This window comes from Juglans microcarpa x Juglans regia, chromosome 4S, assembly GCF_004785595.1.
Source record: "Juglans microcarpa x Juglans regia isolate MS1-56 chromosome 4S, Jm3101_v1.0, whole genome shotgun sequence".
NCBI classification, from domain to species: Eukaryota; Viridiplantae; Streptophyta; class Magnoliopsida; order Fagales; family Juglandaceae; genus Juglans; species Juglans microcarpa x Juglans regia.
The window spans coordinates 21,185,656-21,199,086 of record NC_054601.1 but is presented as its reverse complement, the minus strand read 5'-3'; the positions used below and the strand labels follow the sequence as shown (position 1 = coordinate 21,199,086).

The 13,431-nt window shown below is 33.8% G+C and overlaps 2 protein-coding genes and 2 long non-coding RNA genes across 7 annotated transcripts in view; 1 reads left to right on the top strand and 3 right to left on the bottom strand.

Annotated features, from left to right (window-relative positions):
* Window positions 1–273, bottom strand: part of LOC121262305 (thioredoxin H-type-like) — a 2,110-nt gene extending 1,837 nt beyond the window's left edge. The window contains exon 1 of the mRNA XM_041164715.1: window positions 67–273. Within this exon, the coding sequence (XP_041020649.1) occupies window positions 67–156 (90 nt within the window). The 5' untranslated portion in view covers window positions 157–273. The remainder of the gene's footprint in view (window positions 1–66) is intronic.
* The window catches only part of LOC121262308, a 24,474-nt gene extending 12,019 nt beyond the window's left edge, over window positions 1–12,455 (bottom strand). Inside the window, exons 1-2 of the long non-coding RNA XR_005940081.1 lie at window positions 12,331–12,455; window positions 8,750–8,758 (exon numbers count right to left, since the gene is read on the bottom strand). This is a non-coding gene — a long non-coding RNA (uncharacterized LOC121262308). The remainder of the gene's footprint in view (window positions 1–8,749; window positions 8,759–12,330) is intronic.
* Window positions 1,754–8,536, bottom strand: LOC121262307. The gene is made up of 3 exons (XR_005940080.1): window positions 8,393–8,536; window positions 7,843–7,852; window positions 1,754–1,765 (listed from the first exon to the last, which is right to left on the bottom strand). It is a non-coding gene; the product is annotated as an uncharacterized LOC121262307 (long non-coding RNA).
* On the top strand, window positions 9,305–13,431 carry LOC121262304 (protein RTE1-HOMOLOG). Of its 4 annotated transcripts, none has more exons than XM_041164714.1 (3): window positions 9,305–9,309; window positions 12,324–12,586; window positions 12,923–13,431. In XM_041164714.1, exons 2-3 carry the CDS (start codon window positions 12,347–12,349, stop codon window positions 13,343–13,345), a joined length of 663 nt encoding a protein of 220 aa, XP_041020648.1. In that variant the 5' UTR covers window positions 9,305–9,309; window positions 12,324–12,346; the 3' UTR covers window positions 13,346–13,431. The 4 variants fall into 4 exon arrangements, with proteins under 4 accessions (XP_041020648.1, XP_041020646.1, XP_041020645.1 ...); XM_041164712.1 differs by lacking the exon at window positions 9,305–9,309 and adding an exon at window positions 10,314–10,990 and having other exon boundaries at window positions 12,333–12,586; XM_041164711.1 differs by lacking the exon at window positions 9,305–9,309 and adding an exon at window positions 10,314–10,990 and having other exon boundaries at window positions 12,300–12,586.

Below are 13,431 nucleotides of genomic sequence, written 5' to 3'. Positions count from 1 at the left end.
CAAATCAAGAAAAGATTAAATATTGAAAGAAATTAGGACTAATAATAAATGAAAAAGGAAAGATACCAGTTTGTTGGAGTCATTGCCCTTCTGGAGCTGCTCGCTCCAGGCCTCCACAGTGTGCACACCAATCACTTGTCCCTCTTCTGCTGCCATTTCGAAAGGATCACGCTGTCGGGCCGCCCAGCGTTTCTATAAAAGGATCAGCCTTCTTTCGCACTTTAAAAACGTTACTCAGGAAATAAAAAGACTCGCACAAGGAAGCTACCCTTCTCGTTGTATAAAAACGCAAGAGTCCAGGCTCTATGCAACAAATATGGACGTTAAATTGTGATTCTAAATAAGTTGTGTTGGTAAAATATTATTAAAATATTATTTTTTAATATTATTATTATTTTAAAATTTTAAAAAATTAAATTATTTATTATATTTTATATTAAAATTTAAAAAAATTATAATAATAAATTAAGATGGATTAATTTGTTTTAATTTTCAAACATCCTAATTGCAAGGCTGCCACAAAGACAATGGCCCTTTCGTCGTATTTTAACTGCATGCATACAGCATGCGACGTGAAAGGCCGAAAGTTCAGCCGTTGGATTTGTCAACTGTATATACGAATCCTCGATATGATTAGATTTTGTTCAGAGTAACGTTAAATATAGCCGTAGAGTGTATAAACGTCGTGTAATTATTTTAAAAAAGAATAAAATTTATTATTATAAAATTTATTTTTTTTACGACTGTAAATATTATTTTTCTTTTATTTAAATTTAAAATCATAAATATTTTAATAATTAATTAAATATTTCATATCAATATTAAGGATACATTTGCATATTGAGATGAGTTAAGTTAAGTCGTAAATAATAGTATTTTTTTAGATTCCATTGAGATAATTCAACTTTTTTAAGTTGAAGTGAGTTTAATTTTTTAGATTCAAATGTATAAAGTAGGTTAAGATGAGTTTAACTTTCTTTTGAGAAATTAAAAAAGTAATAAGTTTTATCAATGATTGATTTGAGATGAATTAAGTTTGGTTCAACAACTAAAAAGAACCTCAGCCGATGCTAATAAAATAGATAGGGGAGTCAAGATCGTTGTAATTGTATCATCTATGATTCTACATGCTTATTTTTCTCATTACTTTAAAGATCCAGCTTTTTTTTTTTTTTTTTTTTTTTTTAAATCAAGGCAGAGAGGTATTATTCATCAAAGTCAAGAGTTGTTACAGTGTCTTTAATAAGAGATAGAATTATGAATAAAATCAGGACCATCCTTTAGCAATATTCTCTCTTCCTTGAACAGGGAGCCAATTTTGCAAGCTTGTGAGCAATTACATTTGTTTCTCTAGAGGTGAATTGTACTTTCCATCAGGGGTGAAGGAAAGTAATTTTTTTATGTCCTCAATTACCTGTCCATTCTAAGCCCAACACTCTTTCTTTGGCATGAATTGCTCTAACAACATTCTGTGCATCTCCTTCAAAAGTCACATTTGAGAAGCCAAGGTCAATAGCTACCTCCATGGCCCTCCTTAGCACCATAGCTTCAACAATGCATGGTTGTAACTAGGCTTGCACATCGAACCGCCCTAGCCAAATTTGGACCCGACCCGATCCGTAGAAATAGCTGCATAAGATTGACCCGATCCGACCTGTAAACTTCGGATCGAGTCGAACCTGTTCTTCTTCTCCTCTTTCGTTCTGCCATACACATTGGAAATTTGGAGGGCAAAAACTAAAAAGACCCATTATAGATCTCATGCCTCTATCTTATTCATGGATCACCAAGCCTTGCTATGTTTTAAACAAACTGGTCAACAAGCCGTGTTTGACAGAATTTAATTGAACGATTGTGACGAGAGAACAAGTGTTTGAATTCTTCAGCAGAGAGACAGAGAGAAGGAAAATAAAGGGGAAATTGATGAGAAAATAATAATAACATGAGAAAAAGAAACAAATCCAATTAGTACCGATCTGTTAGTTTTGATTAACTCAAAAAAAAAGTAAGGAAGAAAAGAAAACAAGTCACCCGTGGAGAGGAAGAAAACCCATTAGAATGATCCTTGCCATCTATTCTGCTCAAATCCCGCACATATACGAATAGAGATATGAAGGAAAAATTAATACTGAAGATAGAGATGAGGACTCCACGACCGTCGTATTCTGGGTGAGCCTCGATGAAGCGGTCGGTGGAAATCTCTTTCTCGGGCATGAGGGAGACCAGGAAAGTGGACTCAGTCAGCTTGAAACTACGCAGACGACCATTGTCGTCACTGCCAATCCAACTCTACTCTACCTTTCTTAGTCTTCTTCTACCTCTACTGACTCTCCTAACAATGATAGACAGAAATGGTGGGGGAGGAGAGCGAACGAGGTGAGGGCTTGACTTGGTCCATTCACAGACCCAATGTCACATTCGGGTGATCGGTTTCGACCAATGTTGGGTGTATTAAACCCGTGAACCAATGAACCCGATTTTAGTCGGGTGGGCTCATGTCGGGTCTTTCGGATTAATTGGGTCTGGGCCTTTTATGTACAGCCCTAGTCGTAACCATATCTCTAGCTTTGCACATATGAACATTAGAATTTTCCCTACTTCCTTAAATTATTCTAATGCTTGTTCTGCAGCTGAGTATAGACATTGGGCTTCTTCAAATATGCTTTCAAACACAAACTTATTTCTTTTATACCAGATTCTCTTCATGACAACTTTGAGCTCAGATTTTAGCTTTGTACGTAGTGCCTTCCACAACTCGAGGAAATCCATCCATGGCCCTGAACATTTTTGCACTGGGATGCTGTTTGAAGACCACACATCAGCTGCTGTTAGATAACTCCACAAAGCATGACATATTGTCTCTTCCTCAATATTACAAATTAGACATAAAGGAGAATCAAGTAACTGTTTATTTACCAAATTTTTCTTTATTGATAGAATTTCATGACAAGCTTTCCATATAAAATGCTTTGTACTTCATAGGACTTGTAAATTCCAAATCTAGTGCCAGTCAGCATCCTCGTCAAAGTACCTTGATGGTTTGCCTTTCATGGCTCTTTTTTTAAAGTGTGCCAAGTGGTAGACACTTTTCACGAAGAATATACCATTCTTTGAAAAACCCCATGAGATAATATTTAGTTCCTTGGGGATAAATGTTTCATTTATCCTTTGTTTATTCCAACATCCAGTATCCTCTTGAATTAAATGCTCAACTGTAGCTTCACTAGATTTAACCTAGTTATTGAGCCTAATTAAAAATCCTAATCAATTTCAATAATTTATCACTCGAGCTTATCCAATATGGCTCATTAAATATAATTTAGACCTAATAAAAATTATCAATATTCCGACCTAAGAATTATTGAGTTGGGTCATTACAAATCCCCTTCTTAAAAAAATTTCATTCTCGGAATTTGCTCGACGGAATTTGCTAGACTTCAAATAACTTACATACTTATTAGACACATGATTTTTATGTCTCTTTACTCCTCAATCATGTAGTCGAACCTAATATTCAAAAAAAATTCCGATCATCTCCTATTTTGGTCCAATGCCTCACTAATGCTTTAGTTGTATACGTTAGCACGCTACATGTCAACCATCATACACTCCAAATTCAATTCAAGCCTAAACAAATATCAACCTTAACAATGAGATTGATAAACTTACCCAACAATAATCTTAACTCCACATACAATAGTAACAAACAATCTCCACATAAATAAAACTCTCAAATGAAATAATAATAATAACAAAATTCTCCACTTAAAATAATAACCTCAATAAATAATAACCTAAGACTCTCCAAAGTTCGGATCCTAAATCTTACAATTCGTACTTAGTGATAGAATCACATTACCTATAGAACATAAGAGTACCACCAATCATCATGAAATACCATATAACATACATAAATCTATGTCATAACTTCAAAACCTACTAAATTAATTCTTAATCTCTTCACATAAAACTCTACAAAATATAAGACTATTTTCTCATGAACATATGCACCATTAGTCTTAAAAGCAAAACTTCCTAATCCCACCTTTAGAAACTTCAATAGCTCATGCTCTACAACTCTTTTACGTAGTAGGTGCATGCATCTAAAAATATTTTTGAAACTTAATTATAACAACAAAACAATAATAGTTCAAGATACTTACTACAGAGATGGATATGCATTTAGGGGACTTTGGCCTAGATTTTTTTTTTCAAAAAATATCATTATTTGAAAAGTCTACAAAAGCTTCGACCTAGGCTCTGATACCAAATGTAACACCCTGCTCCCTAAGTTTAAGAATAAAATTACTTTTAGAAATTCTAGGGTAAGCCGAAGTCCTACTACTGACCTTAACTTAAAAATATTTTCTTTTATTCTAAAGGAAGCGCGATGTACAAAAATTCTTTATAATACAATCATTTTTTATTAAAAATGTTGAAATCATAAAAGAGAGTGTGTGGAAGTATTTATTAAAATTTCTTAAAATTCGTGCCATAAAAATTATAACTTAAAATTTATGTACATGATCTAAGCCTCTGTCACATCTCATTGGACTAAGTCTCGTCCTGCATCTCTACATTCATAAATATTCTGACCTGAAGTGGTTTAAAAATATAAAACAAACTAAAATGAGTCGATAAGTCATTACAAACCTATCATAACGTAAACCTAATTAACATAAGGTTTTTTTTTTTTTAATAAATATTTCATGTTGAAAACCTAAAATTATGAATGTTCATACGTATGATATGTCATGTCTGTCTTATCTTGGCCTATTTTATTTATCATACTAGCCCACACACTTAACATTGTGTGCAAGATTGTGCACTGGCCTCACATCCCACAACCGCAAGGGGAGCCACTAATAGTATTTTAGCATACTATGGTAGACCACATTTAAGTCTGTGGTTTACATGTCCACCCTTAAATTTGCATTGGCACCATACATATGAATGACCATCTGATCTATGAAAGCTTACGTGTCTTATGCAACGTGAGATACATGAGATGCATAATACATACATAAATATAATATGTAGAATGAAACATGATGAATGACGTGCTTGCAAATATCGTAACATGTGTGGTTCGTAAATACTGACTTCCAAAGAATTGGCTTTAATAATAATATATATGTCTAGCAAACGTATGCTAATCCTAATTTATGATCAAGCTACTTATCTTGTCGTGTTGCTTCCTAAAACTTCCAACACAAAATTGATCATGATGCTGGACTGGGAGGTTTATGGTTTTTTTCAAATAGCACGCGGAATGGAGATATTTATAAAGAAATATGGGAGAGGGTGACGACCAGTTTGAGTTAGACTCGGTTAATACATGTAGTGACACTAATCTGTTGAACATCCAGTCGTGATCATCTAAGAAGAGAGTCTGAATTTAAAAAACGTAATCTAGTAGTTCATTTAATATAGGATTGGTAATGATTGAAATTGCATAGGGGACTTCAATCAGTGATAATTTTAAATTAAAATAAATTTCTAATGGCCGATCTTTAAATTCTAAAATGAGTCTAAGAGCACTAGTATTGGTTTTTCTATATGCATATGTAAAATCACATCTTTTGGAGATTGATTTTGCATATGAAAAAAAACTCCTATATTGGATTATGCATATTTGAGCTAAATAATAATAAAATATTATTATTTATTTTTTCCTAACATTATTATTTTTATATATTTTGCAATTAGCACTCATTGCATATTATTTGAAATGAACATGATCCACCGGACAACCATATCCATTTGTTTCATAAGGCACAACCAAAAATAAAACACAATTGGGAATCAAAAGAGAAACTAATGACTAAAGAAATCGGTTGATTATTATGACAATATATCAATCCAACACTGTTGAAGGTAATAAATGAATAAAATTAAGCTATGTATTGACATGACATCAGTTTACAACATCTCCGAACATAAGAGGAGAAATGGTGAAATCAAAAACTCCCTGAAAATTGAAATCGGGAACTATCAAACAGAAAGACCTAGAAACGAAATCGGAAAATCTTTGGTGCCGTTGATCTCTGACTCGTTGATGAGCAACCAGCAAAGAGAAAGGCCCATAAATGTTTTCGTTGGTGTCAAGATGTGGGGTTCTTTCTGATTCATTTCGTTGGTGCCGAGAGAGAGAGGAGAGAGAGAAATAATTAGTAAAATAAGGTTTGGGGAGTGAATAGTACATCTCCAAATTTGGAGAATTATTGTTTATAGCTATGTAAATATTTGACGATGCATAATCCAATGCAACCCAATTTAGGGTCATATTATGGAAATATGTAGATGCATAATCCAATGCTAATGCTCTAACTCGTTCAATAAATAATAAATGAGATTTAATCTAGGTATTGAGTTTAATTAAAACTCCTAATCAATCTCAATAAGTTATTGCTCGTGGGTTTATCCAATATGGCCCATTAAATCTAATTTAGACCCAATAAAAATTATCAATATTCCAACCTTAGAATTATTGGGTTGAATCATTACAAAGAATGAGTGTTTTGGCTTGTTGTGAAGTCCCACGAGACAAATGAAATATTTGGTTCGACCACAAGAAGGCAACCGTGCATAACCTTGTTTGGCATGATTTTTCTAGGGTTTATTTTCCAAAGAACCCGAGCTTGATGCCGAGATGGGAAAAAATGAGTGGAGATGTTAGATCATTAGGGCTTTGTCGTGTGAAACCACCCTTAACTTACACTCACAACACACACTTGTGTTCTTCAAACCGTATAGATATAAGTTATAAGAGTCACAAGAAGAGCTTATAGCCGATTAGGGTTAAGAGGATAAAACCCTAGTACACGCCACCCCAAGTTTGGTTTAATGTTTGACTCCAAATTCTAATGGTTTGAAAACATACACTTTCAGCTTGCTTGATCATTGGCACTTTCTTTACAACAAGATATTTGTAAGTTAGCATCTAACTTACTCTTGGATAATATAGTTATGTTTATGTGTAAACTCTGCATCTTGATTGTTCAAATTGGATTATGGAATTGCTACTTATTATATGCTATGATTCATATCTATTATGTGCATACTATGCTCAAATGTTGTATGCTAAATGGTTGGCTCAATTCCATGTTCGGAATTGGAGAATTGGTATATGATTTGTTGAACTCTCGTATGTTGTATACAACTATATGTTTCGGTGTGTTATAATTTTTTCAAGTTGTGGACATGATGCACTCTTTGCATATGGTATAAGTATATGACATTGTTGCATGAAAGTTGCAGTCACATGGTAGTTTCTACTACCATTCTTCCCGGAATGATAGAAGTTGTGATAGGAATAGACGATATTAATGAGAAAATGCAAACGTGAGGATCACCCAAAGGTTAAGGAGGCCTTGAGCGCTTTACGGAACCAACACTAGTAGAACAGCTTGAGTCAGCCGAGAACTTTATATGTGAAGTACTGAAGCTTTTTTAGAACCTACAAAAGATTTTGAACAAGGACAATATAGACTTCTTTTGGATAGTTGATATCAAGGGTTGTGGTTTAAACCCTCTATTTTGTATTGGGAGATATTTTGAATAAGTATTTTCAGATTAATAGTTACTTTTATTTGGTACCATATTTTAATTGCTCAAAACTTACTTAGAAATGAAATTTTTCTGCTGCAGTTATTGCATACTTCTAGAAACATGCTAAGTGCATTGTATGTTAACTGTCATAAACGAGGAATGTTCAACTTTGAGTCGCATGTCCTGACGCTTCAGTCTCCATCCAATCCCAAGCGGGATCTAGGGGAGTCACACACACACACACAACCAATACTACTTTTTTAAATTTTAAAATAAAAATTATATTCAAACAATTTTTTAACTTTATAATATTTTTATTCAACTTTTTCTCTCTTATTTTCCAAAATCCAATAAAACATTTTAACTCAAACTATAATACTATTTTTCATAGATATATTGAGATATTTTAAGTATTCAAATGGGCCTAAGAGTATAAACATCTTTGAACGTGTTAAAAATTGAATAGAAAACAATTAAATCTATCATTTCTTATTAGCTTAAACTGAATACAATTTGGGGAGGAAAGGACACCCTTCAATACATATCAGAAAATATTTTCATTTCAAACATCAACTAAGAAAGCTTTGATGATAGAATTATTTCTGAAAGTCATATACCTTGAAATAGAACCAGTATCAGAAGATCTTGCTTAATTTTCACATTCTTCAGTGAATGCATCAGCTAAAACTGCCTTAAGCAAGTGAATATTCATAAATTCTTTTTGCCAAATGCTGATGCTTCACATGATTAATTGTATAAGATCAGAACTAGAAATGCATGCACTGCCAGTATTTGAAGCTGGACTGATGCTTTTCAGTTTACCAACACTCTACCATGGCACAATAAATCATTACGGCCACCTCCTAAGTTTAGTTGCCACCATTGGGTGTCATTGTCATGGTATGAATGAATGATCATGATCTGCATAAGACAGATCACCAACAAATAACAACAGCTTGCCCATTGGGGTTCGAAAAATAATGCTATGCTAGCCCAAGCATCTGATTAGAATCATGAAATGTTTGTCCTAGATCATGACCTGCAGATCGAGCAGCCCCACGAAAGGAACTACTCAACCAATTCTTAGCACCTCACGTATAATGCCAAATGTCTGGCTCTACTTTTGGTGGAGTTCTGAAAGAAATTCGATCGGCGGATCGCATACATTTGACTGTGGCTAACATGAATAGCCGTATACTCACTGTTACTGTTGTCTAATAATATCAATTAGACTTCAAATAACATATTAAACCTTTGATGGCATCCAAAATCATTGATTAGAATGTGTTTGGATGTTGAGCTAAACTTAACTGAATTGAGTTCTTTATGAATAGTAATGAGTTGAGTAGTGGAAGAAGTTATGTGAGGCTCATCTAAACTAAGTTTGAATTATGTTTGAATGTTAAGATATACTTTTTTATGAGAAATTGAAAAAAGTTGTGGGTCAAATGTATAAAGATGTTTTAAATTAAAAAAGATTGTGGGTTTTACATATAAGAAGATTTTGAGTTAGGATGGGTTTAGTAATTTTCGAATTGGGTATTTGGATGTTAGACTCAACTTAAAATTAGATTGAACTCAATTGATTTTGGAAATCAAATGCAGCCTAAACCTCAACGGGCCTTAGATAAACTCTTGGACCTATGAGCCCAACAATTTTTTTTTTAATAAATTTCAATAAATTTATAACTATTAGGCTTATTCAATCTAAGCCCGTTGGACATAATTTGGGCTTCCTATAAAATTTGTTTAAATGTTGTCCAATTCTGGCATAAAGTTTAAACTTCAAACAATGAGTCTAAATTAAAAAGAGACTATGGTACTGTATAGATAGTGAGTTGAGATAAAAATTAAAAGTTGAATAAAATATTATTATAATATTATTTTTTAATATTATTATTATTTTGAGATTTAAAAAAAGTAAATTATTTATTATATTTTATATGAAAATTTAGAAAAATTATAATGATGATATGAGATAAAATGAAATACTTCTTATATCCAATGAGACCTAATAATAACTTCGCTCTAATTTCTAACTTAAGGTAAATGAATAACTTTAAATAATAGCAAAATGATCTCTTTACAAAGATTGAGGTGTTGCGAAACTAATGGTAATGAAGTTTGTGAATAAAAGCTGTATACAATAAAGGGCTGCAAGAGATTTTGCAAATAAAAGCGAGTAGAATGAAGTTGTATACAATAATATAGTTGTATAAAAGTTCTATATTTAACATGCACTATTCATTTAGGTAAATATTTTTTTTATTTTTTTATCCTTATGATCTTCTTTTATTTCTCACATTTACACTTTTATCTACAAACCATGAAAAAGTTATGATATTATTAGAATATTTTATTTTAATAGAAAGGAAATTATTCATGATAGAAAAAAAAACCTTGTAAAATATGAAAAAGATAAAAGGTTCACAAAAAATAGGATGAATGAGTTTTTTCATTTTCATTTTCTTTTTTATTTCTTATTGGGTTATTGACGTTATTTTAGAAATGAAGAGATACTGCAGTCACATTAGTATATGAGAAAGATAGAAAGATTTGGGAATATAACAAACTTGCAAGTAGCATAATTTGAGAAAGAAATAATAGCTCATCTTATGTATGCTGTTTGTTACCTAAACTATAAAAAAGAATTAAATTTTAATTAGTTATTTTAAACAAAAATTTAGATAACCACCTGTTTCACACCAACGACCGTACGGATGACCTGTAACAACGAAGATGCGGCACTAGTTACCATAGATAGACTCTAATATTTAAGTTAGTAACACAGTGTGAGAATAAATATATATAAAAATGAAGATCTATTTGTTACCTCTCATTGATTTTTTATAGAAGGACATGGACGTGACGTGATGGTGATTAACTCTAACCTATCATTCTCGTGTTATATCCTTTATGATCCTTTACTAATTGAGGAGGAGATAACTTCTGTTTTATAGGGATTATCTTTCTCAAGATAATAGTTTGTAACTATAAATTAATACTTCGATCTTGTAGTAGTCATTTGCGTAGTTATAGTTGCAGGACAGCTGGGAGTGGGCCTCCTTCTTAGTAGTGGGCCTAGAGAGCTAAGGGATCCAAATATCCCCTCCATCGTTCGAAAAATAGCTCATCCTATTATTTTTTTAATTAGCAATTCAAATTCAACCATCTCCGTATTCGTGATAGCAAAATTTACGAATACAAATTGAGATTGATGAATATTCTTTGCATAACTTTACAACAAAAAAAGAAAAAGAGAGAAAGAACAGCAGTTTCCATCAATCACCGAGACGTTGAAAACAATCTTGTGGTTTTGGTGGATTATAATACTTCCCTCACCGCACAGAGCCCGTAACTATTGGACCGGAGCAGAGGCTTGTATTTGACCAACGTCGAGCCCTCCCCACTTCAACGACCAACGGAGAAATCTCAACTGGTAAGCCTAGACCGATTTATTCTCTGCTCTCTCCTCTTCCTCTCTTACTTCTTGTTTGTATTTCTCTCTTTACATGCATCTATGCGTTCGCATTTTACAGGATTTAGGACATCTGATTGAAAGAAACCCAAATGGGTATCCAAATTAGGCCAAAGGCTAGGTTTCCTTTCTTCTTTTGATTTCTTTTGGGGTTCCGATTAGACACAGTGACTTTTTTTTTTTTTTTGGGACTGTTAATTTGTTGATTAGATTTGTTTCTTGTATTTATAGTTTGGTATCATGGGTCAGCTTAAGATTGTGTCTTTGATCCGATTTAGAAAGGATTTGTTAACTTAATCCTTAATCTTCTTCCATACAGATATGTGGGTACTTGGATACCCGTGACCTTTATCTTTAATCAACTTCTATACGTAGAGGTTTACCTATGTACGTAAAATTCTAGTTGCAATCCAAGGGAATTTTGGGATTGGGAAATTTTTGAGCACTTTCCCTTGAGGATTCTTTTTCAAGTGAGGAGGGCGGAGGACGGTTGGTTTATTGGATCTGGGCTTTAGTTGAGACTTGAGAATGGTCAAAATGTGTCAATTTGAATATTGTTAAGGCGATACGTGGAAGAACCAAATTTAATAGCTTTATTACCAAATGTCACGAGCAAGCTGTGAGGTCATGCAAAATGGATGCGATTGTTCATAGTCCTGATGATAAATGCAACTGAAACAATTCTTTGCTGTATTTTATATTTGCTAGGAACATGTATGAGATTATGTAAAGTCAAAGAAATGTGTAAAATACAGAGAAGAATTCCTGGACAGTACTGGGCACTGACTTTGAATTTCTTTGGTCTTCAGAAATCTTGGTTCGGCTAGTGATATTTTTTTTTATCTTTTCTTTCATCTTTATGGACGAATCAGTTAATTCTGCTGACAGACACGCCTGGTTGGGGCAGTAAGGATTCTTTTTCTTAATGGTTGAAAATATTTTAGGAGGTTGCAACCTCGTTTTGCCATGTTTTGAAGAACTGAAGGTCCATAAAGCATTTACAGATATATATGGTTGAGGAAGCATTTTGAAATATCTTATCTTTTTACTTCCCCCTTTTTTATTCGTAAGTTACACTAGCATCCAATAGGTCTTGAAATCTGCGATCTGACCCAATTTGGAGGAAGAAGCATCATTTAGCTTGAGTTCATGGGCCGTTGTAGAAACTTTAGGTGTGGCAAAACCTAAGTTTTAATATTATTTTTTTCTCTTCACCTAAGTTTGTTGTTGTCTATACATTGCTAGTATTTGTAGTGTTAAGGCAATTCAGATTGTGCAACTCTGGCAATGGAAGCAAATACAGACACTGAGCACGTGATGACAATTGAGGGAAGGGTTTCACCAACTATGCACATTGATCCAAGAAGAGCTCGGTTTCCATGCTGCATTGTGTGGACGCCCCTTCCTATAATTTCATGGTTGGTTCCTTTCATTGGCCACATTGGCATATGCAGAGAGGATGGAGTGATCTTGGACTTTGCAGGGCCCAATTTCGTTTGTGTGGACAACTTTGCATTTGGAGCAGTGACCCGCTACCTCCAAATTAGCAAAGAAAAGGTGTGTATTGGTTTTCCTATCTTAATTAATGGTCTGTCTTCTTTGTCATCATCTTTTCTATAACAGCTGCTACCACCAGTTTTTTTTTGTTTTGTTTATTATTATTTTTTTTTTTGAAGGAGGGGGGGGGGGGGGGGGGGGGGATTTTCATTGCACCAAAATCATGACCCTGCTTTTCTATCTGAAATTACTGGAAGACCCCTTTTTACCTTGATTTGTGCATTTTGTGCTGGAAATTATATAAGCTGGCAGTTTGTGACAATCCTAGAAAGTAGTGAGGATGCTTTATTGGTCAATTCCTGTTCATTGATCTCTCTTTAAAATGCTTGCAATCAGTGTTGCATCTCTCCCGATCCATCCTCATTCAATAGTGAGGATGGATACAAGCAGGATACACCTGGACAAGATGGATTGACATGGGATGATGCGCTACAAAAGAGCACTCAGGAATTCCAACATCGATCTTACAATCTCTTTACATGTAATTGCCACTCTTTTGTAGCAAACAACCTAAACAGGTTGGGCTTTCATTCGGGTGGGTGGAATGTGGTAAACCTTGCCACTCTCATTTTCCTCAAGGGTCACTGGGTGAGTACAGCCTCCATGGTGCGATCTATTTTACCATTTGCTATAGTATTCACCCTCGGGCTCGCATTCGGAGGATCAACCTTCCTAACTTACTTGGCCTTTTTCACCTGCATTCTTGTTGGTTGGTTTCTGCTTGGTACTTACTGTTTTAAGAATTTGATTCAGTTGTAGAATTTCTGTCGTTGGAATATTTGATGTGTACAAACTGCAGTTCAACTGTTGTATATGCAAAATTGCAAGAGAATACTTCCGACAGC